This window comes from Oncorhynchus nerka, linkage group LG8, assembly GCF_034236695.1.
Source record: "Oncorhynchus nerka isolate Pitt River linkage group LG8, Oner_Uvic_2.0, whole genome shotgun sequence".
Taxonomy (NCBI): Eukaryota; Metazoa; Chordata; class Actinopteri; order Salmoniformes; family Salmonidae; genus Oncorhynchus; species Oncorhynchus nerka.
In genome coordinates this window covers 20,422,313-20,447,922 of record NC_088403.1, presented here as the reverse complement: position 1 = coordinate 20,447,922, position 25,610 = coordinate 20,422,313, and the positions used below count along the sequence as shown (strand labels likewise).

The 25,610-nt window shown below is 44.8% G+C and overlaps 1 protein-coding gene across 1 annotated transcript in view; it reads right to left on the bottom strand.

Annotated features, from left to right (window-relative positions):
* Positions 1–25,610, bottom strand: part of LOC135572881 (staphylococcal nuclease domain-containing protein 1-like) — a 126,590-nt gene that overhangs the window by 29,932 nt on the left and 71,048 nt on the right. The window contains exons 4-6 of the mRNA XM_065021503.1: positions 22,497–22,566; positions 9,397–9,510; positions 3,425–3,628 (exon numbers count right to left, since the gene is read on the bottom strand). Coding sequence (XP_064877575.1) covers positions 3,425–3,628; positions 9,397–9,510; positions 22,497–22,566 — 388 coding nt within the window. The remainder of the gene's footprint in view (positions 1–3,424; positions 3,629–9,396; positions 9,511–22,496; positions 22,567–25,610) is intronic.

Here is a 25,610-nt window from a genome sequence, read left to right as displayed (position 1 = left end):
TTCAGCTAGTCCTCTGTGTTGGGGGCCTCTAGCTAACTGCCCGTCACGGCTCTGCACTCTTAAAGTTAGTCACTCTGGCCCTGCAGTGATGCATGCCTGGTTTTACTGCGCCTGACTCAGACCGCACTCTCCCTATCTCAGCTCTTTATCTTCCCCTCCACACCTCTTCTGGCTGGCTCCCGCCTTCTCTCTCTCTCTCACTCTCTACCCCCCCCCCCGCTCTCTCCATTTTCTCCTCTCTCCATATATCTATCCCCCGCTCTCTCCATTTTCTCCTCTCTCTCTATCTATCCCTCTCACTCTCTCCATTTTCTCCTCTCTCCATATATCTATCCCCCTCACTCTCTCCATGTTCTCCTCTCTCTCTATCTATCCCTCTCACTCTCTCCATTTTCTCCATCTATCCCTCTCACTCTCTCCATTTTCTCCATCTATCCCCCCCGCTCTCTCCATTTTCTCCTCTCTCCATATATCTATCCCCCTCACTCTCTCCATGTTCTCCTCTCTCTCTATCTATCCCTCTCACTCTCTCCATTTTCTCCATCTATCCCTCTCACTCTCTCCATTTTCTCCATCTATCCCCCGCTCTCTCCATTTTCTCCTCTCTCCATATATCTATCCCCCTCACTCTCTCCATTTTCTCCTCTCTCTCTATCTATCCCCCTCACTCTCTCCATTTTCTCCTCTCTCTATCTATCCCCCGCTCGCTCCATTTTCTCCTCTCTCTCTATATCTATCCCTCTCACTCTCTCCATTTTCTCCTCTCTCTATCCATCCCTCTCACTCTCTCCATTTTCTCCTCTCTCTCTATCTTTCCCCCTCACTCTCTCCATTTTCCTCCTCTCTCTCTATCTATCCCCCTCACTCTCTCCATTTTCCTCCTCTCTCTATTTATCCATCCCCCATTCTCTGTCGTTCTCTCCTCTATCTATCCCTCTCACTCTCTCCATTATTTTCCCCTCTCTCTCTATTTATCCATCCCCATTCTCTGTCGTTCTCTCCTCTCTCTATCCCCCTCACTCTCTCCATTATTTCCCCCCCTCTCTCTATATCTATCCCTCTCTCTCTATTTATCCATCCCCCATTCTCTGTCGTTCTCTCCTCTCTCTATCGACCTCCCTCTTTTTCTCTCCAACAATAATAGCAGCAGGGAAATACATTTATGATTATACTTATATTGTCTATCTTTATTGCAAGGACAATGCTTAAGTGTGTTGTCCATTTGCTACAGGGCATATCCACAAAACAAACAGAGTTTCCCTTCAAATAAATGGAACAAATCCCGCTCTCCTCTATGAAACAAGACCAGCGCCTGAGAACATCAATTTGTCATCTGGAATACAATGATGTCAGGTGGGAAAAAATTGTGTTTGTTGTTGTAATAACACAAATGGACGTGGGAGTTTCACCACTAAGCATTCCAGCTTTAAACATTTCAAAATAAAGGCACGTTTGAGGAAATGGAAGCTGAGCTCAGTTAGTGGTCAGTCTTTAGCTGACAGAGGAGCTTTGTTTGCCAGGGGGACTTTAAAGTGATAAGGTAGAAGGCCTTCAGGGTGCTTTCACCTGTCTAGCCCCCCTCCCCTCTTTTAGACTATTAAAACTATACCACTTTAGACTATATCAATGAAAGAGATGCACCCAGAGCCTTCACATCCCAGTCTGAACAGGCTGCATCGTTTCAGAGGGAGCAGCACAGGGGACATGACCAGCATAAGACAAACAGGCCTGGCAGACTGCATGGCTCTATCAGCCTGTTTCAGTGGACAGCAGGGTTCAGACTGCATGGCTCTATCAGCCTGTTTCAGTGGACAGCAGGGTTCAGACTGCATGGCTCTATCAGCCTGTTTCAGTGGACAGCAGGGTTCAGACTGCATGGCTCTATCAGCCTGTTTCAGTGGACAGCAGGGTTCAGACTGCATGGCTCTATCAGCCTGTTTCAGTGGACAGCAGGGTTCAGACTGCATGGCTCTATCAGCCTGTTTCAGTGGACAGCAGGGTTCAGACTGCATGGCTCTATCAGCCTGTTTCAGTGGACAGCAGGGTTCAGACTGCATGGCTCTATCAGCCTGTTTCAGTGGACAGCAGGGTTCAGACTGCATGGCTCTATCAGCCTGTTTCAGTGGACCGCAGGGTTCAGACTGCATGGCTCTATCAGCCTGTTTCAGTGGACCGCAGGGTTCAGACTGCATGGCTCTATCAGCCTGTTTCAGTGGACCGCAGGGTTCAGACTGCATGGCTCTATCAGCCTGTTTCAGTGGACAGCAGGGTTCAGACTGCATGGCTCTATCAGCCTGTTTCAGTGGACAGCAGGGTTCAGACTGCATGGCTCTATCAGCCTGTTTCAGTGGACAGCAGGGTTCAGACTGCATGGCTCTATCAGCCTGTTTCAGTGGACAGCAGGGTTCAGACTGCATGGCTCTATTAGCCTGTTTCAGTGGACAGCAGGGTTCAGACTGCATGGCTCTATCAGCCTGTTTCAGTGGGCAGCTGGGTTTTAATCACTGCTCTGACTCTGTTCCAGTGGGTCGTTTCAACACAATACTGTTTACAGTCTCAGTGGCCCAAAGAGGTCAAAGGTGAGCTCCCTGGTGACAAATACACACTATACAGTTACTTATTGACTGACGTGGGCTGAATAAGTATGTTCCAATGGGTTGTAAAACTTTAGTGGTGGTATAGGGAAACGAGGGTGATTAAGTATAACATTCTGTGTGGTGTGTGGGTGTGCATTCATATGTTTATGACCGGTGAGCCCATTTCTGTGTCTTTGTGTGTGAGCCACTTTGTACCTAAATGACAGAGTGGAGTAATGTCGGGGCGTGTAGGAGCGGTAATTGCGCCAGGAATAAATATTTCAGTTTTGTGCTTTTATCTTTCATTTACAGAGAGGCTTTGAGTCTGCCAGCTGAATTAGCATAATGAGGGAAGGCAAACGAGCTGCACTTCATGACATTACAAAATGGCCGCCGTCACAGGGGCCTGTCCTGCTGGGAGAGATGCATTGAGAGATGCATCGCTTCAGATCGGTCTTCATTTTGGATTACTAAACACGTCAGCATTTAGCCACATGCTAGCACTTATTCATAACAAAAACACTGACCTGTTAGCATGGTAGCGTGAGGCGAACAGCCTTGTTGAAATAGACTAGACCCTTCACAGCCAGCCAGTCACATACACTGTCACCCAGTATCATGTTTTGGCCCTGACAAAGTCACTATGACCTGAAAACGTCTGGCACATGTCAGCGTAACCTTTTCTCAACTCTAACGCCAATACATTTGGCCCAATACTAGCCCTGGTACATAAAACACATCTGTTTTGGCCATAGTGCCCTGATAAAGTCATTATAAAATGGAAAACTTAAGGTAAACATAACTTTCATTTCACTCTTCGAATTCCGCCAAGGCGGCAATTTTCCTACCATTTTCTGCAGGTGCTTCTCTTTCCGCACGTCCACCATGACCATGCCCTCCTTGACCAGGCTGAGGCCCACGTCGTCCTTGGAGTCGGCGAACTGCAGTGTGACGTGGGGGCAGGTGACGCCACTGTGCTCCACGTTGAGGAGACACTGGGTGTTCTGGATGTCCCGCACCAGGCTGTCCACCACGTCAGCACGCGCATCCTCCTAACGGGGGTGGAAGAGGAGGAGAGGGGAGGTCAAGGGGTTAGGTCACCCTGCTGGAGGCTGTTGAGCCAGAACAGTTTATCCTGAAATCTTTAGCCCTCTAATAAAAGGGACTCATATTGTGCTCAGAGAGCGAGACAAGGAAGCCAATTAGGAGTATTGAAGAGCAATAAGACACGCCCCGCCATGGCTTTAAAAAACAGGGATCAATTGAGTACACCCCAACATCCCCCATTCATCATTGCTCTGTCCCTCTCGCTTGCTCTCCTTCCTCTTTGCCCTGGTCCCGTCTCCATGGCAACCCCCGAGCAAGCTGCCTTGGGGTGTGAATGTGGTGTGTGTCTCTGTGTGTGTATGTGTGGAGAGGGATGCTGAGTGTTCAAGGGGGAAAACTGAGGGGCTTTTTGTTTCTTCTTCTTCCTGTGGTCAGCTTGTCTCACACTCCGCGGGGGACCTCAGGGCGAGAGAGGGAGGGAGAGGTGGTGAGAGAGACGGATAGAGGGAGAAAGAGAGCCAAGTGGACTGGGCGAGAAAGAGAGAGGAGAGAGAGCCAAGGGGACAGGGTGGAGATATGCAATATGAATGAGGGCCTTCTGCTGAGTGGGACAGGACACTAACAGGGCTTTCTGCTGAGTGGGACAGGACACTAACAGGGCCTTCTGCTGAGTGGGAAAGGACACGAACAGGGCCTTCTGCTGAGTGGGACAGGACACGAACAGGGCCTTCTGCTGAGTGGGACAGGACACGAACAGGGCCTTCTGCTGAGTGGGACAGGACACAGGGCCTTCTGCTGAACAGGACACTTCTGCTGGGCCTTCTGCTGAGTGGGACAGGACACTAACAGGGCCTTCTGCTGAGTGGGACAGGACACTAACAGGGCCTTCTGCTGAGTGGGACAGGACACTAACAGGGCCTTCTGCTGAGTGGGACAGGACACTAACAGGGCCTTCTGCTGAGTGGGACAGGACACTGTAACAAGATTAGTACTAGCATGCGCCTGAAATGGACCAGGGTGTGGATGGTCATAACTATGCATTCAACTATATATGCTAACAGAGGAGAATGTATTATATATGTTTAAAGTATATGCATGTATTAATATGAATATGTGTCTAAGTGAATGACTGACGGACAGTGTGTGTGTGTTTCTGTCTGTGTGGCCACTGGCCAGTTTGAGTCACAGCAGGTGAGTGAGAGACCAGGCAGCACCCTCTCTACTCCAGGTGGCAGAGCAGAGAGGACATCTGGGGAGAAACGCTGTCACCACTAGTAACAGGCCCATAGAGAGAGGGAAGAGGAAAAAAACAGAGCAAGAGAGATTGAGAGGGAGAGAGCAAGATAGATTGAGAGGGAGAGGGAGAGAGCAAGATAGATTGAGAGGGAGAGGGAGAGAGCAAGATAGATTGAGAGGGAGAGGGAGAGAGCAAGATAGATTGAGAGGGAGAGGGAGAGAGCAAGATAGATTGAGAGGGAGAGGGAGAGAGCAAGATAGATTGTGAGGGAGAGGGAGAGAGCAAGATAGATTGAGAGGGAGAGGGAGTGAGCAAGATAGATTGAGAGGGAGAGGGAGAGAGCAAGATAGATTGAGAAGGAGAGGGAGAGAGCAAGATAGATTGAGAGGGAGAGGGAGAGAGCAAGATAGATTGAGAGGGAGAGAGAGCAAGATAGATTGAGAGGCAGAGGGAGAGAGCAAGAGAGATTGAGAGGGAGAGAGAAAGCGAGAGAGAGGGAGAGAACAAGAGAGAGAGCAAGAGATTGAGAGTGAGAGAGAAAGCGAGAGGGAGAGAGAAAGCGAGAGAGAGGGAGAAAGTGAGAGAGATTGAGAGGGAGAGAGAGAGAGAGCAAGAGGGAGATTAAGAGAGAATGAGAGGGAGAGAGAGAGCAAGAGATTGAGAGGGAGAGGAATGCAAGAGAGATTGAGAGGGAGAGATCTGACCAGAGATTTAGGGACAGAAGAGAGGAGAGAAATATTAGCTGAAAGAGAGAGAGAGGATATAAAGAAGATGGGTAAGTACTCCTGAGATAAAGAAAACATTTGCTTTGGCAATGTAAACATATTTTCCCATTCCAATAAAGCCCCTTGAATTGAATTGAATAAAGAAAACAGGAACCAAACAAGAGCCAACAGAGGCAGAGAGAGACAGAGAGAGAGAAATAAAAGAGCCAGAAAGAGGGAGGTAGATAAAGAAAGGGGAATGGTGAAAAAGACAGATCAAATGAAAGAGCGGTAGAAAGACAAAGGTGGAGAGAGAAAAAGGGGGAGAGCGAGGTAGAGAGAGGTAGAGAGCTGTGTCAGCTGTAGAGAGTGGAGGTGAGGCTGAGGCCTGGGCAGACAGATGGCCCACATCACCCTGCTGCAGCTTCACACTGACTCAGTGGAGAGGGGACAGCACACACACCTTGAACCCAGACACACAAAATAAACTAATATACATATTGAAAATTAAAAACACACGCATAATATACAAAAATAGACATTAGGCTAGGACATACACTAAGGACAGATGTAAAAAAAATAACACAGAACAAACCATTACAAAACACAGACAAACCATGTGTTTTGATCTTAGCTATGGACAAACCATGTGTTTTGATCTTACAGACACTCAGACAAACCATGTGTTTTGATCTTACTATGTGATCCCCACAACAAACCATGAATCACAAAAACCAGACATCCTAGGCTAGGACATACAAACCATGTGTTTTGATCTTAGCTTAGACAGATGTAAAAAAACAAACCATAACTTTTCCCCAGTGTCAGAACAAACAAACCATGTGTTTTGATCTTAGCTATGTGATCCCCACTCAGACAAACCATGTGTTTTGATCTTAGCTATGTGATCCCCACTCAGACAAACCATGTGTTTTTGATCTTAGCTATCTTAGCTCCATTCAGACAATGTGATCCCCACTCAGACAAACCATGTGTTTTGATCTCAGACAAACCATGTGTTTTGATCTTAGCTATGTGATCCCCACTCAGACAAACCATGTGTTTTGATCTTAGCTATGTGATCCCCACTCAGACAAACCATGTGTTTTGATCTTAGCTATGTGATCTCCATTCAGACAAACCATGTGTTTTGATCTTAGCTATGTGATCTCCATTCAGACAAACCATGTGTTTTGATCTTAGCTATGTGATCTCCATTCAGACAAAGCATGTGTTTTGATCTTAGCTATGTGATCTCCATTCAGACAAACCATGTGTTTTGATCTTAGCTATGTGATCCCCACTCAGACAAACCATGTGTTTTGATCTTAGCTATGTGATCCCCACTCAGATCATTACGTGCTTCTGAGAAATCCAGGGTTTTAACAGAGTGACAACACTGCTATAACACTAAAGCACTTCAGAGTGCTTGACATCATAAAAACACAGTGTTGAGTCAGATACACCCAGATACACAAGTACAGACCTAGAGATATTATAAAGACTAGGGCTCTCAAACACACTCTGCTAAGTTATTAGGGTATGCGTGTATATATATATATAGACTGTACAGTATGTACATACACTGTATATACACTGCTCATACTTAAGCCATAAGGCCCGGGGGGGTGTGGTATACAGTGGGGCAAAAAAGTATTTAGTCAGCCACCAATTGTGCAAGTTCTCCCACTTAAAAAGATGAGGCCTGTAATTTTCATCATAAGTACACTTCAACTATGACAGACAAAATGAGAAAAGAAAATCACATTGTAGGATTTTTAATGAATTTATTTGAATATTATGGTGGAAAATAAACTTTTGTTATTGACCAAATACTTATCTCAATACTTTGTTATATACCCTTTGTTGCCAATGACAGAGGTCAAACGTTTTCTGTAAGTCTTCACAAGGTTTTCACACACTGTTGCTGGTATTTTGGCCCATTCCTCCATGCAGATCTCCTCTAGAGCAGTGATGCTTTGGGGCTGTTGCTGGGCAACACGGACTATCAACTCCCTCCAAAGATTTTCTATGGGGTTGAGATCTGGAGACTGGCTAGGCCACTCCAGGACCTTGAAATGCTTCTTACGAAGCCACTCCTTCGTTGCCCGGGCGGTGTGTTTGGGATCATTGTCATGCTGAAAGACCCAGCCACGTTTCATCTTCAATGCCCTTGCTGATGGAAGGAGGTTTTCACTCAAAATCTCACGATACATGGCCCCATTAATTATTTCCTTTACACGGATCAGTCGTCCTGGTCCCTTTGCAGAAACACAGCCCCAAAGCATGATGTTTCCACCCCCATGCTTCACAGTAGGTATGGTGTTCTTTGGATGCAACTCAGCATTCTTTGTCCTCCAAACACGACGAGTTGAGTTTTTACCCAAAAGTTATATTTTGGTTTCATATGACCATATGACATTCTCCCAATCTTCTTCTGGATCATCCAAATGCTCTCTAGCAAACTTCAGATGGGCCTGGACATGTACTGGCTTAAGCAGGGGGACACGTCTGGCACTGCAGGATTTGAGTCCTTGGCGGCGTAGTGTGTTACTGATTGTAGGCTTTGTTACTTTGGTCCCAGCTCTCTGCAGGTCATTCACTAGGTCCCCCCGTGTGGTTCTGGGATTTTTGCTCACCGTTCTTGTGATCATTTTGACCCCACGGGGTGAGATCTTGAGTGGAGCCCCAGATCAAGGGAGATTATCAGTGGTCTTGTATGTCTTCCATTTCCTAATAATTGCTCCCACAGTTGATTTCTTCAAACCAAGCTGCTTACCTATTGCAGATTCAGTCTTCCCAGCCTGGTGTAGGTCTACAATTTTGTTTCTGGTGTCCTTTGACAGCTCTTTGGTCTTGGCCATAGTGGAGTTTGGAGTGTGACTGTTTGAGGTTGTGGACAGGTGTCTTTTATACTGATAACAAGTTCAAACAGGTGCCATTAATACAGGTAACGAGTGGAGGACAGAGGAGCCTCTTAAAGAAGAAAATATGCAAACACGTTTGGTGTTCACCAAAAGGCATGTGGGAGACTCCCTAAACATATGGAAGAAGGTATTCTGGTCAGATGAGACTAAAACGCCATTTCTGGCGCAAACCCAACACCTCATCACCCCAAGAACACCATCCCCACAGTGGTGGTGGCAGCATCATGCTGTGGGGATGTTTTTCATCGGCAGGGACTGGGAAACTGGTCAGAACTGAAGGAATGCTGGATGGAACTAAATACAGGGAAATTCTTGAGGGAAACCTGTTATAGTTATGCACATTTTTTTTGTTTTGTCTTATTTCTTGTTTGTTTCATAATACAACATATTTTGCATCTTCAAGTGGTAGGCATGCTGTGTAAATCAAATGATACAAACCTCCCAAAAAATCTAATCAAATCAAATGTATTTTTAAAAATCAAATCAAATGTATTTTTAAAATCAAATCAAATGTATTTATATAGCCCTTCGTACATCAGCTGATATCTCAAAGTGCTGTACAGAAACCCAGCCTAAAACCCCAAACAGCAAGCAATGCAGGTGTAGAAGCACGGTGGCTTCCCTAGAAAGGCCAAAACCTAAGGAAGAAACCTAGAGAGGAACCAGGCTATGTGGGGTGGCCAGTCCTCTTCTGGCTGCTGGGTGGAGATTATAACAGAACATGGCCAAGATGTTCAAATGTTCATAAATGACCAGCATGGTCAAATAATAATAACGCAGAACAGTTGAAACTGAAAAAATCTATTTTAATTCCAGGTTGTAAGGCAACAAAATAGGAAAAATGCCAAGGGGGTGAATACTTTCGCAAGCCACTGTATGCATGTGTCTGTTTGTACAAAACTTACGTCTTGTGGGACCTGGATGTAGGCGAAGGTGTACTCAGTGGCTTGTGCAGCCAGGGTCCGAGTGCTGAAGGCCGGGGGAATGACAGCCAGGCGCGTGGACGGCACTATCTCCCTCTGTGGAGGTAGAGAAGTAGAGAGAGAGAGAGAGAGAGAGAGAGAGAGAGAGAGAGAGAGAGAGAGAGAGGCAGAGAGAGAGAGGCAGAGAGAGAGAGGCAGAGAGAGAGAGGGAGAGAGAGAGAGAGAGAGAGCAGAGAGAGAGGCAGAGAGAGAGAGAGGGATAGAGAGAGAGAGAGAGAGAGAGAGAGAGAAAGAGAGGCAGAGAGAAAGAGAGAGAGAGAGAGAGAGAGAGAGAGAGAGAGAGAGAGAAAGAGAGAGAGGCAGAGAGAAAGAGAGAGAGAGGCAGAGAGAGAGAGAGAGAGAGAGAGAGAGAGAGAGAGAGAGGCAGAGAGAGAGAGAGGCAGAGAGAGAGAGAGGCAGAGAGAGAGAGAGAGAGAGAGAGAGAGAGAGAGAGAGAGGCAGGTTTTAACAGGCCTTTATTGCACCATGCAGAGCTTGGATGTGATGCATCCTCAACAGAATCAAAGAGCGCCGCACAGATACACTTTCACCTCAAATAGAGCTTCATTCATCCACAAAACAAATACCTCACTTAACTACTACATAGACCATTGCTGTAAGCCCAAATATTTAAAGACTGGGTCTGAAAGAGGAGAGAGATATGGAGGGATATCAACAAAGAGAGAGACAGAGAGAGAGAGAGAGAGATATGGAGGGATATCAACAAAGAGAGAGACAGAGAGATATGGAGGGATATCAACAAAGAGAGAGACAGAGAGAGAGAGATATGGAGGGATATCAACAAAGAGAGAGACAGAGAGAGAGAGATATGGAGGGATATCAACAAAGAGAGAGACCGAGAGAGAGAGAGATATATGGAGGGATATCAACAAAGAGAGAGACAGAGAGAGATATGGAGGGATATCAACAAAGAGAGAGACAGAGAGAGATATGGAGGGATATAAACAGAGAGAGAGAGACAGAGAAAGATATGGAGGGATATCAACAAAGAGAGAGACAGAGAGAGATATGGAGGGATATAAACAGAGAGAGAGACAGAGAGAGAGAGATATGGAGGGATATCAACAAAGAGAGAGAGAGAGACAGAGAGATATGGAGGGATATCAACAAAGAGAGAGAGAGAGAGAGAGAGAGAGAGAGATATGGAGGGATATCAACAAAGAGAGAGACCGAGAGAGAGAGATATATGGAGGGATATCAACAAAGAGAGAGACACAGAGAGAGAGAGATATGGGGGGATATAAACAAAGAGAGACAGAGAGAGATATGGAGGGCTATCAACAAAGAGAGAAAGAGAGAGAGATATGGAGGGATATCAACAAAGAGAGAGAGATATGGAGGGATATCAACAAAGAGAGAGACAGGGAGAGATATGGAGGGATATCAACAAAGAGTGAGACAGAGAGAGATATGGAGGGATATCAACAAAGAGAGAGACAGAGAGAGATATGGAGGGATATCAACAGAGAGAGAGAGAGAGATGGAGGGATATCAACAAAGAGAGAGACAGAGAGAGATATGGAGGGATATCAACAAAGAGACAGAGAGAGAGAGAGAGAGAGAGATATGGAGGGATATCAACAAAGAGAGAGACAGAGAGAGATATGGAGGGATATAAACAGAGAGAGAGAGAGAGAGAGAGATGGAGGGATATCAACAAAGAGAGAGAGAGAGAGAGAGAGACAGAGAGATATGGAGGGATATCAACAAAGAGAGAGAGAGAGAGAGAGATATGGAGGGATATCAACAAAGAGAGAGACAGAGAGAGAGATATGGAGGGCTATCAACAAAGAGAGAGACCGAGAGAGAGATATATATGGAGGGATATCAACAAAGAGAGACAGAGAGAGATATGGAGGGATATCAACAAAGAGAGAGACCGAGAGAGAGAGAGATATATGGAGGGATATCAACAAAGAGAGAGACAGAGAGAGATATGGAGGGATATAAACAGAGAGAGAGAAAGAGAGATATGGAGGGATATCAACAAAGAGAGAGACAGAGAGAGATATGGAGGGATATAAACAGAGAGAGACAGAGAGAGATATGGAGGGATATAAACAGAGAGAGAGACAGAGAGAGATATGGAGGGATATCAACAAAGAGAGAGACAGAGAGATATGGAGGGATATAAACAGAGAGAGAGACAGAGAGAGAGAGATATGGAGGGATATCAACAAAGAGAGAGAGAGAGAGAGAGAGAGAGAGAGATATGGAGGGATATCAACAAAGAGAGAGACCGAGAGAGAGAGATATATGGAGGGATATCAACAAAGAGAGAGAGAGAGATATGGAGGGATATCAACAAAGATAGAGCGAGAGAGACAGAGAGATATGGAGGGATATCAACAAAGAGAGAGAGAGATATCGAGGGATATCAACAAAGAGAAAAAGAGAGAGACAGAGAGAGAGATATGGAGGGATATCAACAAAGAGAGAGCGAGAGAGACAGAGACATATGGAGGGATATCAACAAAGAGAGAGAGAGATATGGAGGGATATCAACAAAGAGAAAGAGAGAGAGAGAGAGAGAGATATGGAGGGATATCAACAAAGAGAGAGAGAGAGATATGGAGGGATATCAACAAAGAGAGAAAAAGAGAGAGAGAGAGAGAGAGATATGGAGGGATATCAACAAGAGAGAGAGAGAGAGACAGAGAGATATGGAGGGATATCAACAAAGAGAGAGAGATATGGAGGGATATCAACAAAGAGAGAAAAAGAGAGAGAGAGAGAGATATGGAGGGATATCAACAAAGAGAGAGAGATATGGAGGGATATCAACAAAGAGAGAGACAGAGAGAGATATGGAGGGATATCAACAAAGAGAGAGACAGAGAGAGAGATATGGAGGGATATCAACAAAGAGAGAGAGAGAGATATGGAGGGATATCAACAAAGAGAGAGAGAGAGATATGGAGGGATATCAACAAAGAGAGAGACAGGGAGAGATATGGAGGGATATCAACAAAGAGAGAGAGATATGGAGGGATATCAACAAAGAGAGAGAGAGAGAGAGATATGGAGGGATATCAACAAAGAGAGAGAGATATGGAGGGATATCAACAAAGAGGAGAGAGATATGGAGGGATATCAACAAAGAGAGAGAGATATATGGAGGGATATCAACAAAGAGGAGAGAGATATGGAGGGATATCAACAAAGAGAGAGAGAGAGAGAGATGGAGGGATATCAACAAAGAGAGAGAGATATATGGAGGGATATCAACAAAGAGAGAGAGAGATATGGAGGGATATCAACAAAGAGAGAAAAGAGAGAGAGAGAGAGATATGGAGGGATATCAACAAAGAGAGAGATATATGGAGGGATATCAACAAAGAGAGAGAGATATCAACAAAGAGAGAAAAAGATATGGAGGGATATCAACAAAGAGAGAGAGATATGGAGGGATATCAACAAAGAGAAAGAGAGATAGAGATATCAACAAAGAGAGAGAGAGAGATATGGAGGGATATCAACAAAGAGAGAGAGATATGGAGGGATATCAACAAAGAGAGAAAAAGAGAGAGAGAGAGAGAGATATGGAGGGATATCAACAAAGAGAGAAAAAGAGAGAGAGATAGAGATATGGAGGGATATCAACAAAGAGAGAGAAGAGAGAGAGATATGGAGGGATATCAACAAAGAGAGAGATATGGAGGGATATCAACAAAGAGAGAAAAAGAGAGAGATAGAGATATGGAGGGATATCAACAAAGAGAGAAAAAGAGAGAGAGAGAGAGAGATATGGAGGGATATCAACAAAGAGAGAGAGATATGGAGGGATATCAACAAAGAGAGAGAGATATGGAGGGATATAAACAAAGAGAGAGAGATATGGAGGGATATCAACAAAGAGAGAGAGATATGGAGGGATATCAACAAAGAGAGAGAGATATGGAGGGATATCAACAAAGAGAGAGAGATATGGAGGGATATCAACAAAGAGAGAGAGATATGGAGGGATATCAACAAAGAGAGAGAAAGAGAGAGAGAGAGAGAGAGATATGGAGGGATATCAACAAAGAGAGAGAGATATGGAGGGATATCAACAAAGAGAGAGAAAGAGAGAGATATGGAGGCATATCAACAAAGAGAGAGAGATATGGAGGGATATCAACAAAGAGAGAGAAAGAGAGAGAGATATGGAGGGTTATTGAGAAAGAAATGGAGAAAGGGAGAGCCAGTTTAACTGAAGTCTCTTAGACCAGGGGTTCTCAAACTGGGTCCTGGGGCCCCCCTGGGAGCATGTGGTTTTTGCCCTAGCACTACACAGCTGTTTCAAATGATCCCAACATGATGATAAGAAGGTTATCTGAATCAGCTGTGTAGTGCTTGGGCAAAAAACTCAATGTGCACCGACTTAGAGGGCCAACTCACAATCCTCTCTCTGCTCAGCAGAGCCCTGATATAATAGCTAGAGATAACCACAAACTTCCTATCTGACGACAACAGCAGTGTCAACACAAAGTTCCACAAACCTCCTATCTGATAACAGCAGTGTCAAGACACTCAGGCAGTCAGTCTACTTTTGTCATTTTGCTCCAAAAACCAAGATGACGCAGCCACAAAACAACTGTAGACCAAAATATTGTAAAACCCCACCTCGATCCATTCCTTTACATTTAGTTTCAATTGGAATGTTGGTTAAAAGGTGCATGGAGGAAGGCTGGGACACAGAGTACCATGGAAAACTCAGAGGAAGGCTGGGACACAGAGTACCATGGAAAACTCAGAGGAAGGCTGGGACAGAGGAAGGCTGGGACAGAGGGAGGCTGGGACAGAGGGAGAGAGATAGGGGAGAGTACAGTAAGAGAGGGGAGAGTACAGTAAGAGAGGGGAAAGTACAGTAAGAGAGGGGAGAGTACAGTAAGAGAGGGGAGAGTACAGTAAGAGAGGGGAAAGTACAGTAAGAGAGGGGAGAGTACAGTAAGAGAGGGGAGAGTACAGTAAGAGGGGAGAGTACAGTAAGAGAGGGGAGAGTACAGTAAGAGAGAGGAGAGGGAAGACCTTGAGGGAATGACCTCTCTATGTTTCTCTTTCTCACCCCACACACACACACACACACACACACACACGATTTAGGTCACAGAATGAGTGGGTAGTAGAAATGTGAGTTTGGAGTGAGGTAGGTGGACGTGATGCCCCTTGAGGCAGACACACACACAAACAGACACACTGGGCCTGTGGAATTAATATGGGACACCATTGGAGAGTAGAGGACATGTTTAAGCCTTAATGACCCATGGTTTAATAGGTGAATGTTTGGACTGCCCACACAGAGGAAAGAAGACATAATATTAATGATAGGAAAAATGGGAGATTTATTTAAGCGATATAGTTTGATAGCACAGTAAATGTGGAAATTATGACCAAATACGATGTGTCCTATGGTTACATGCAAATGACCGGGCAGTAATTTAGGCCGGACGATTTGATTAGGATGGAAAGACATGTTGAAGATCTGAAGTTTGATATTATAATAGAATATTATTGATGTAAAAAGCTAGACGAGAATAATAACTGAGTGAGAGAAAGAGATGGAGAAAACATTAAAATGTGAGAAAGAGAAATAGGGAATTATATAAAAGGAGATTAAGCAAAATGAGACAAGACAAGAGAGGAAAGAAATGGAGGAAGAGAAAGCGATATAGAGGAAGAGAAAGCGATAGAGAGGTAGAGAAAGCGATAGAGGACGAGAAAGCGATAGAGAGGAAGAGAAAGCGATATAGAGGTAGAGAAAGCGATAGAGAGGAAGAGAAAGCGATATAGAGGAAGAGAAAGCGATAGAGAAGGAAAAGCGATAGAGAGGAGAGAGCGATAGAGAGGAAGAGAAAGATAGAGAGGTAGAGAAAGCGATAGAGAGGAAGAGAAAGCGATAGAGGATGAGATAGAGAGGAAGAGAAAGCGATAGAGGAAGAGAAAGCGAGAGAAAGAAAGCGATAGAGAGAGAGAAAGCGATAGAGAGGAAGAGAAAGCGATAGAGAGGTAGAGAAAGCGATAGAGAGGTAGAGAAAGCGATAGAGGAAGAGAAAGCGATAGAGAGGTAGAGAAAGCGATAGAGAGGAAGAGAGAAAGCGATAGAGAGGAAGAGAAAGCGATAGAGAGGAAGAGAAAGCGATAGAGGATGAGAAAGCGATAGAGAGGAAGAGAAAGCGATAGAGGAAGAGAAAGCGATAGAGAGGTAGAAAGAAGAGAGGTAGAGAAAGCGATAGAGAGGAAAGCGATAGAGAGAGAAAGCGAGAGAGGAAGAGAAAGCGATAGAGGAAGAGAAAGCGAAAGGAAGAGAAAGCGATAGAGAGGTAGAGAAAGCGATAGAGAGGAAGAGAAAGATAGAGAGGAAGAGAAAGCGATAGAGAGGTAGAGAAAGCGATAGAGAGGTAGAGGAAGAAAGCGATAGAGAGGAAAGCGATAGAGAGGTAGAGAAAGCGATAGAGAGGAGAAAGCGATAGAGAGGAAGAGAAAGCGATAGAGGAAGGAGAGAAAGCGATAGAGCGAGGAAGAGAAAGTTTATAGAGAGGAGAGAAAGCGATAGAGAGGTAGAGAAAGCGATAGAGAGGAAGAAAGAAGAGGAAGAGAAAGCGATAGAGAGGAAGAGAAAGCGATAGAGAGGAGAGAAAGCGATAGAGAGGTAGAGAAAGCGATAGAGAGGAAGAGAAAGCGATAGAGAGGAAGAGAAAGCGATAGAGATGAGAAAGCGATAGAGAGAGAAAGCGATAGAGAGATAGAGGATAGAGAGAAGAAAGCGATAGAGAGGAAGAGAAAGCGATAGAGGAAGAGGAAGAGAAAGCGATAGAGAGGAAGAAAAGCGATAGAGAGAAAGCGATATAGAGGAAGAGAAAGCGATAGAGAGCGATAGAGAGAGAAGAGCGATAGAGAGGTAAGGAAGAGAAAGCGATAGAGAGGAAGAGAAAGCGATAGAGAGGAAGAGAAATAGAGGAAGAGAAGAGCGATAGAGAGGAGAGAAAGCGATAGAGAAGAGAAAGCGATAGAGAGAGTAGAGAGGAAGAGAAAGCGATATAGAGGAAGAGAAAGCGATAGAGAGGTAGAGAGGAAGAGAAAGCGATAGAGAGGAGAGAAGAGAAAGCGATAGAGAGGAAGAGAAAGCGATAGAAAGCGAGGTAGAGAGGCGATAGAGAAAGCGATATAGAGGATGAAAGCGATAGAGAGGAGGAAAGCGATAGAGAGGAAGAGAAAGCGATATAGAGGAAGATAGAAGGTAGAGAAAGCGATAGAGAGGAAGAGAAAGCGATAGAGAGGAAGAGAAGAGAAAGCGATAGAGAGGAAGAGAAAGCGATATAGAGGAAGAGAAAGCGATAGAGAGGAAGAGAAAGCGATAGAGAGGAAGAGAAAGCGATAGAGAGCGATAGAGAGGAAGAGAAAGCGATAGAGAGGAAGAGAAAGCGATATAGAGGATGAGAAAGCGATAGAGGAGAGAAAGAAAGAGGATGAGAAAGCGATAGAGAGGAAGAAAGCGATAGAGAGAAGAGCGATAGAGGAGGATGAGAAAGCGATAGAGAGGAAGAGAAAGCGATAGAGAGGAAGAGAAAGCGATAGAGAGGAAGAGAAAGCGATAGAGAGGAAGAGAAAGCGATAGAGAGGAAGAGAAAGCGATAGAGGAAGAGAAAGCGATAGAGAGGAAGAGAAAGCGATAGAGAGGAAGAGAAAGCGATAGAGAGGAAGAAAGCGATATAGAGGAAGAGAGGTAAGAAAGCGATAGAGAGGAAGAGAAAGCGATAGAGAGGAAGAGGAAGAAAAGCGATAGAGAGGAAGAGAAAGCGATAGAGAGGTAGAGAAAGATAGAGAGGAAGAAAGCGATAGAGGAAGAGAAAGAGGAAGAGAAAGCGATAGAGAGGAAGAGAAGCGATAGAGGATAGAGAGGAAGAGAAAGCGATAGAGAGGAAGAGAATAGAGATAGAGGATGAGAAAGCGATAGAGAGAGGAAGAGGAAGAGCGATAGAGGATGAGAAAGCGATAGAGAGGAAGAAGAGGTAGCGATAGAGAGGAAGAGAAAGCGATAGAGAGGAAGAGAAAGCGATATAGAGGAAGAGAAAGCGATAGAGGGAAGAGAAAGCGATAGAGAGGAAGAGAAGAGAAAGCGATAGAGAGGAAGAGAAAGCGATAGAGAGGTAGAGAAAGCGAGAGGTAGAAAAGCGATAGAGAGGAAGAGAAAGCGATATAGAAAGATAGAGATAGAGAGGAAGAAAGCGATAGAGGGAAGATAGAAGGAAGAGAAAGCGATATATAGAGAAAGATAGAGAGGAAGAGAAAGCGATAGAGAGGAAGAGAAAGCGATAGAGGAGAGAGAGAGAAAGCGATAGAGGAAGAGAAAGCGATAGAGAGGAAAGCGATAGAGAGGAAGAGAAAGCGATAGAGAGGAAGAGAAAGCGAAGAGGTAAAGAAAGCGATATAGAGGAAGAGAAAAGCGATATAGAGGAAGAGAAAGCGATAGAGAGGAAGAGAAAGCGATAGAGAGGAAGAGAAAGCGATAGGAGAAAGCGATAGAGAGAAAGAAAAGAGCGATAGAGAGGAAGAGAAAGCGATAGAGAGGAAGAGAGCGATAGAGAGAGAGGTAGAAAGCGATAGAAAGAGAGAGGTAGAGAAAGCGATAGAGAGGTAGAGAAAGCGATAGAGGAAGAGAAAGCGATAGAGAGGTAGAAAGCGATAGAGAGGTAGAGAAAGCGATAGAGAGGAAGCGATAGAGAGGTAGAGAAGAGAAAGCGATAGAGAGGTAGAGCGATAGAGAGAAGAGAAAGCGATAGAAAGAGCGATAGAGAGGTAGAGAAAGCGATAGAGATGTAGAGAAAGCGAGAGAGAAAGCGATAGAGAGGTAGAGAAAGCGATAGAGGAAGAGAAAGCGATAGAGAGGATGAGAAAGCGATAGAGAGGAAGAGAAAGCGAGAGAGAGGTAGAGAAAGCGATAGAGAGGCTAGAGGGAGAGACAAGAGAGAGGAGAGCCAGAGAGATTAAAAACATAGATGAAGAGAGATATAGAAAGAAAGAGAGGGAGAGAGCCCTCCATAGCAGCAGCTTCCCAGTTGTTGTGGGGGCTCCAAGCCAGCTCAGAGAGAATCACACTTTCAGCAACATGCCAGGACACATCGCGTCTGCCATACTCAGCCCTGGGCGCTCGCTATGAGGTCACAGGCCCGACGCACACAAAAGCACCGCACTGCACCATGGGTAATCTCCCATGGGGGGAGGATCGGCTGGATGGACCACTTTGTGGCGGTGGTACGTCACAGATGTGCAGAGATGCGTACACACACACACAGAGACATATGCAGTGCTTTCGTCATCCAGAGAATATAGAAAGAGAGAAAAGGCCTGCAGAGCCATTTCCCAGACTAACAGCTCAGATAGGTATTATATTACTGGGAATATGGTGCTCTGAAGACAGAAAAAACAAAGCCTCAACTACATAGGACATGATTGATGCCCTGCTTGATGGCGCTGTACAGCTAAAGTTATTTTGATTCTGGGAAAGTGATTCCTGTGAATCGCATTCAGCCACAGAATTCGCCACAGTTGGCCATTAACTAGGCTGGTGCTCGATACTAACCTGATAGAGCATCATCTGAGCCAGAGGAGAGACATAGGACCATCCTTCAAAGGACAAGTGATAGTTCTTTAATGATGGCTACTTACCACTACACTTGTCGTTGTCGAGCTGAAGTCAGCTCCAAATGCATGTGGACCCACAGACACACGGACACACACACACGCACGAACAGACACACACACGCACAAACGGACACACACACGCACAAACGGACACACACACGCACAAACGGACACACACACGCACAAACGGACACACACACACGCACAAACGGACACACACACGCACAAACGGACACACACACGCACAAACGGGCACACACACGCACAAACGGACACACACACACACAAACGGACACACACACACACAAACGGACACACACACACACAAACGGACACACACACACAAACGGATACACACACACACACACACACACGGACACACACACACACACACACGGACACACACACACACACACGACACGGACACACGGACACACACACACACACAACGGACACACACACACACAACGGACACACACACACACACGAACGGACACACACACACACACGAACGGACACACACACACACACGAACGGACACACACACACACACGAACGGACACACACACACGAACGGACACACACACACACGAACGGGGACACACACACACGAACGGGGACACAAACACGAACGGGGACACACAAGAACAGGGACACACAAGAACAGGGACACACAAGAACAGGGACACACAAGAACAGGGACACACATGAAGAGGGACACACACACACACATGAACAGGAACACACACACACATGAACAGGAACACACACACACATGAACAGGAACACACACACACACATGAACAGGGACACACACACACACATGAACAGGGACACACACACAGGCAGGCACACACGTAGAGAGTAGAGGTCGACCGATTATTATTTTTCAACGCCGATACCGGTATCGATTATTGGAGGACCAAAAAAGCCGATGCCGATTAATCAGACGTTTAAAAAAAAATGTATTTGTAATAATGACAATTACAACAATACTGAATGAACACTTATTATAACTTAATATAATACATCAATAAAATCAATTTAGTCTCAAGCAAATAATGAAACATGTTCAATTTGGTTTAAATAATTCAAAAACAAAGTGATGAAGAAGAAAGTAAAAGTCCAATATGTGCTATGTAAGAAAGCTAACGTTTCAGTTCCTTGCTCAGAACATGAGAACATATGAAAGCTGGTGGTTCCTTTTAACATGAGTCTTCAATATTCTCAGGTAAGAAGTTTTAGGTTGTAGTTATTATAGGAAGTATAGGACTATTTCCCTCTATACCATTTGTATTTAATTAACCGTTGACTATTGGATGTTCTTATAGTCACTTTAGTATTGCCAGTGTAACAGTATAGCTTCCGTCCCTCTCCTCGCTCCTCCCTGGGCCCAAACCAGCAACACAACGACAACAGCCACTACATCGAAGCAGCTTTACCCATGCAGAGCAAAGGAAACAACCACCCCAAGGCTCAGAGCGAGTAGTGCGCGCCAACTAGCCAGCCATTTCACTTCGGTTACACCAGCCTCATCTCGGGAGTTGATAGGCTTGAAGTCATAAACAGCGCAATGCTTGAAGCACAACGAAGAGCTGCTGGCAAAACGCACGAGAGTGCTGTTTGAATGAATGTTTACGCGCCTGCTTTTGCCTACCACCGCGCAGTCAGATACTTAGATACTTGTACGCTTGTATGCTCAGTCAGATTATATGCAACGCAGGACACGCTAGATAATATCTAGTAATATCATCAACCATGTGTAGTTAACTAGTGATTATGATTGATTGTTTTTAATAAGATAAGTTTAATGCTAGCTAGCAACTTACCTTGGCTTACTGCATTTGCGTAACAGGCAGTCTCCTTGTGGAGTGCAACGAGAGAGAGGCAGGTCGTTATTGCGTTGGACTAGTTAACTGTAAGGTTGCAAGATTGGTTCCCCGAGCTGACAAGGTGAAAATCTGTCGTTCTGCCCCTGAACAAGGCAGTTAACCCACTGTTTCTAGGCCGTCATTGAAAATAAGAATGTGTTCTTAACTGACTTGCCAAGTTAAATAAAGATTCAATAAAGGTGTAAAATATATATATATATATAATAATACTAATAATAATACAATTTAAAAAATCTGCCACACTCTGACCATGATTTGCGTTGTTTGTTTGGTCTGGGTGTGATATGAGTGGGCATTCTATGTTGTATGTCTAGTTTGACTAGTTCTATGTGTTTTAAACCTGATATGGTTCTCAATCAGTGGCAGGTGTTTGTCGTTGTCTCTGATTGGGGATCCTATTTAGGTTGCCATTTTCCAGTTTGGGTTCGTGGGTTATTGTCTATGTGATGTTGCATGTTTGCACTCAGTATTTATAGCGGTCACGTTCGTTTTTCTATTTTGTTTGTTTGTTTGTTTAGTGTACTTTGTGTTTGTTTTCATCTATCATTGAAGGGATGTATTCACATCACGCCGCGCTTTGGTCTCCTCAATACGACGATCATGACATAATCGGCAAATCAGCGGCCAAAAATAACGATTTCCGATTGTTATGAAAACTTGAAATCGGCCCTAATTAATCGGCCATTTCGATTAATCGGTCGACCTCTAGTAGAGAGGGATAGAGCTTTAAAGGTACTCACGTAGAGAGGGATAGAGCTATCAAGGTACTCACGTAGAGAGGGATAGAGCTATAAAGGTACTCACGTAGAGAGGGATAGAGCTATAAAGGTACTCACGTAGAGAGGGATACAGCTATAAAGGTACTCACGTAGAGAGGGATACAGATATAAAGGTACTCACGTAGAGAGGGATAGAGCTATAAAGGTACTCACATAGAGAGGGATAGAGCTATAAAGGTACTCACGTAGAGAGGGATAGAGCTATAAAGGTACTCACGTAGAGGGGATAGAGCTATAAAGGTACTCACGTAGAGAGGGATAGAGCTATAAAGGTACTCACGTAGAGAGGGATAGAGCTATAAAGGTACTCACGTAGAGAGGGATAGAGCTATAAAGGTACCCACATAGAGGGGATAGAGCTATCAAGGTACTCAGGTAGAGAGGGATACAGCTATAAAGGTACTCACATAGAGAGGGATAGAGCTATAAAGGTACTCACGTAGAGAGGGATAGAGCTATAAAGGTACTCACGTAGAGAGGGATAGAGCTATCAAGGTACTCAGGTAGAGAGGGATAGAGCTATCAAGGTACTCACGTAGAGAGGGATAGAGCTATAAAGGTACTCACCTAGAGAGGGATAGAGCTATAAAGGTACTCACGTAGAGAGGGATACAGCTATAAAGGTACTCACGTAGAGATGGATACAGATATAAAGGTACTCATGTAGAGAGGGAAAGAGCTATAAAGGTACTCATGTAGAGAGGGAAAGAGCTATAAAGGTACTCACGTTGCCATAGTCGATGTAGAACACATGGACCTTTGCTGGCGATTGAACTTTCTCCACCCGGGCTCTGTACCTTTACAGAGGTAAGTGAAGGAACAGATGGAGGGGAAGATGAGAGAGAGAAAGGTGAGAATTGAAAGAAAGAAGAGAGAAGAGGAGAGAGAGAGGAGAGAGAGAAGATGAGAGAGAAAGAAAGAAAGGGAAGAGAGAGATGAGAGAGAGAGAGAAGACGAGAGATAGAGAAAGGAGAGAGAGAGAAAGGGGAGAGAGGGAGGTACAAGGAGATGAGTAAATCATTCCGTTCTTATTTCCGAGGAGAGCTGGTGTGGTGGTGGATATGTCTGTAGTGATAAGGTCTTTGAGGAGAGAGAGATCCTATGGGATTTGAAATGTTCAATTTCAGACAGGCCACTGTATAGAAACAAGGGGAATTATATTGGCCTGTATGACTTGTTCATTTCAAGAGGTGTGTGAGAAATCTTACGTCTACAATCTAAGCCTATAGTACCAGAAAAGCACAGAGATAATTAAAAATAAAAGGTATTGAAGCCAATTGGTGAAGTGCATTGTGGGATAGCTCAGTGGGAGGGAGAGGCGAGTCAAAGAGCCTCTCAATCACTGTGTGGCCCACATCACCGCATTAACCCGAGGAGGAAAGGAGAGACAGGATGGACAGAAGGAGAAAACAAACGCTACTAACAACTAGGCAATGGTGGAGTGGACACAACAGGGGAGAGAGAGACAGACATGTAGAGAGAAGACAGAGAGAATGATGAGAGAAGAGAGACAAAAAGAAACAGTCAGGGAGAAAGTGACAAGAGAAAGAGAAAGAGAGAGAATGACAGACACACAGACTCATTCACAACTCCTCAGTGGCAGCATTCAACAGGCCTTGAAAGGAACCCAACCCTAATTAGTCTTTAATAAAACCAGTAAACCTCCCTCCCTCTCAGAATAAAGATGTACAACACTCACTATGGTTGGAAATTACCTCAATGAATAACAGAACAACAGAATAACAGGTCCCGGAAGAAACACTAAAACAAAAAACTTATTTAGCATAAAAAGGAAGAACCGCTGTTTTTCCTGGAAAGGAGTAACAACAGACTGGTGCTTTCCATGCACAACAGGAGTAACAACAGACTGGTGCTCTCCATGCACAACAGGAGTAACAACATGCACAACAGACTGAGTCTCCAACAACAGACTGACTGGTGCTCTCCATGCAAAACAGGAGTAACAACAGACTGGTGATCTCCATACAAAACAGGAGTAACAATAGACTGGTGATCTCCATACAAAACAGGAGTAACAATAGACTGGTGATCTCCATGCACAACAGGAGTAACAATAACTGGTGCTCTCCATACTGCAACAGGAGTAACAATAGACTGGTGCTCTCCATACAAAACAACAATAGACTGGTGATCTCCATGCACAACAGGAGTAACAATAGACTAACAATAGACTGGTGATCTCCATACAAAACAGGGTAACAATAGACTGGTGCTCTCCATACAAAACAGGAGTAACAATAGACTGGTGCTCTCCATACAAAACAGGAGTAACAATAGACTGGTGATCTCCATGCACAACAGGAGTAACAATAGACTGGTGATCTCCATGCACAACAGGAGTAACAATAGACTGGTGATCTCCATGCACAACAGGAGTAACAATAGACTGGTGATCTCCATACAAAACAGGAGTAACAATAGACTGGAGATCTCCATGCACAACAGCTGGTGATCTCCAAAGGGAGATTAGGAAGTACGAGGGAACAAGAAGATAAAAATAATAATAATAAATCCCAGCCACTGCATCTCACAGATGGCTCTTTTGAAAGCTCTCCCTAACTATGACTGGTGGATGCGAAAACGTAAAAGTTTTTGTTCCCAGAAGCTGAGTGAGGGGAGAGGGGGAGGGAGATGATGAGCTGTCCACCTGGCTAGGGAGGGGTGAGTCTCTATTTTTAATATCAGTTTGGCATTTCCCTTCTCTCCCTCTCCTTCCCACAGTCTCTCTCTCTCGGTCACCTCCTTGATGGGGCCCAAAGACATAGCAGACACCCGGTGGCGCCCACCCGACGCACTTCGCCTCCGCGACTACCATCTGTCCCCGCCACCATCTGTAAACTTCACCGGCAACACCCGGTGTACCGGCTGGGTTGACGAGGGCTCAACACCTCTACAAAGCTCTGTTCTAAAAGGGGCCCTCTTAAAAACCAGGGCCGTTCAGGAGCCATGACTTTGTGATGTCCCTTTTATGGCTGGGCAGATTTAAAACCAGAAACAGTATGAACAAAGGGTAGATAAATAGGTAGGACGCTTTGTATTTTGGAAAGATGATACCTGGCCTTTACAAACATCAAAGGTCTCTATAAGAATAGATCCAGGCAAAAAGCCAATGAGAGAGGGTGTGGGTGACTCACATCCAGGTTAAGGGCGGAGCTTATCAGTTGCTCTAATTACGATCCTCTAATTTACATTTTGCTGAACCCAAATGCCAACTATTAGCCCCGACTTGGGCACTAGTCATAAGGAAAGGGGATTGATTGGGCACTAGTCACAAGGGAAGGGGATTGATTGGGCACTAGTCATAAGGGAAGGGGATTGATTGGGCACTAGTCATAAGGAAAGGGGATTGATTGGGCACTAGTCATAAGGAAAGGGGATTGATTGGGCACTAGTCATAAGGAAAGGGGATTGATTGGGCACTAGTCATAAGGAAAGGGGATTGATTGGGCACTAGTCATAAGGAAAGGGGATGGATTGGGGCACTAGTCATAAGGAAAGGGGATTGATTGGGCACTAGTCATAAGGAAAGGGGATTGATTGGGCACTAGTCATAAGGAAAGGGGATGGATTGGGCACTAGTCATAAGGAAAGGGGATTGATTGGGCACTAGTCATAAGGAAAGGGGATTGATTGGGCACTAGTCATAAGGAAAGGGGATTGATTGGGCACTAGTCATAAGGAAAGGGGATTGATTGGGCACTAGTCATAAGGAAAGGGGATTGATTGGGCACTAGTCATAAGGAAAGGGGATTGATTGGGCACTAGTCATAAGGAAAGGGGATTGATTGGGCACTAGTCATAAGGAAAGGGGATTGATTGG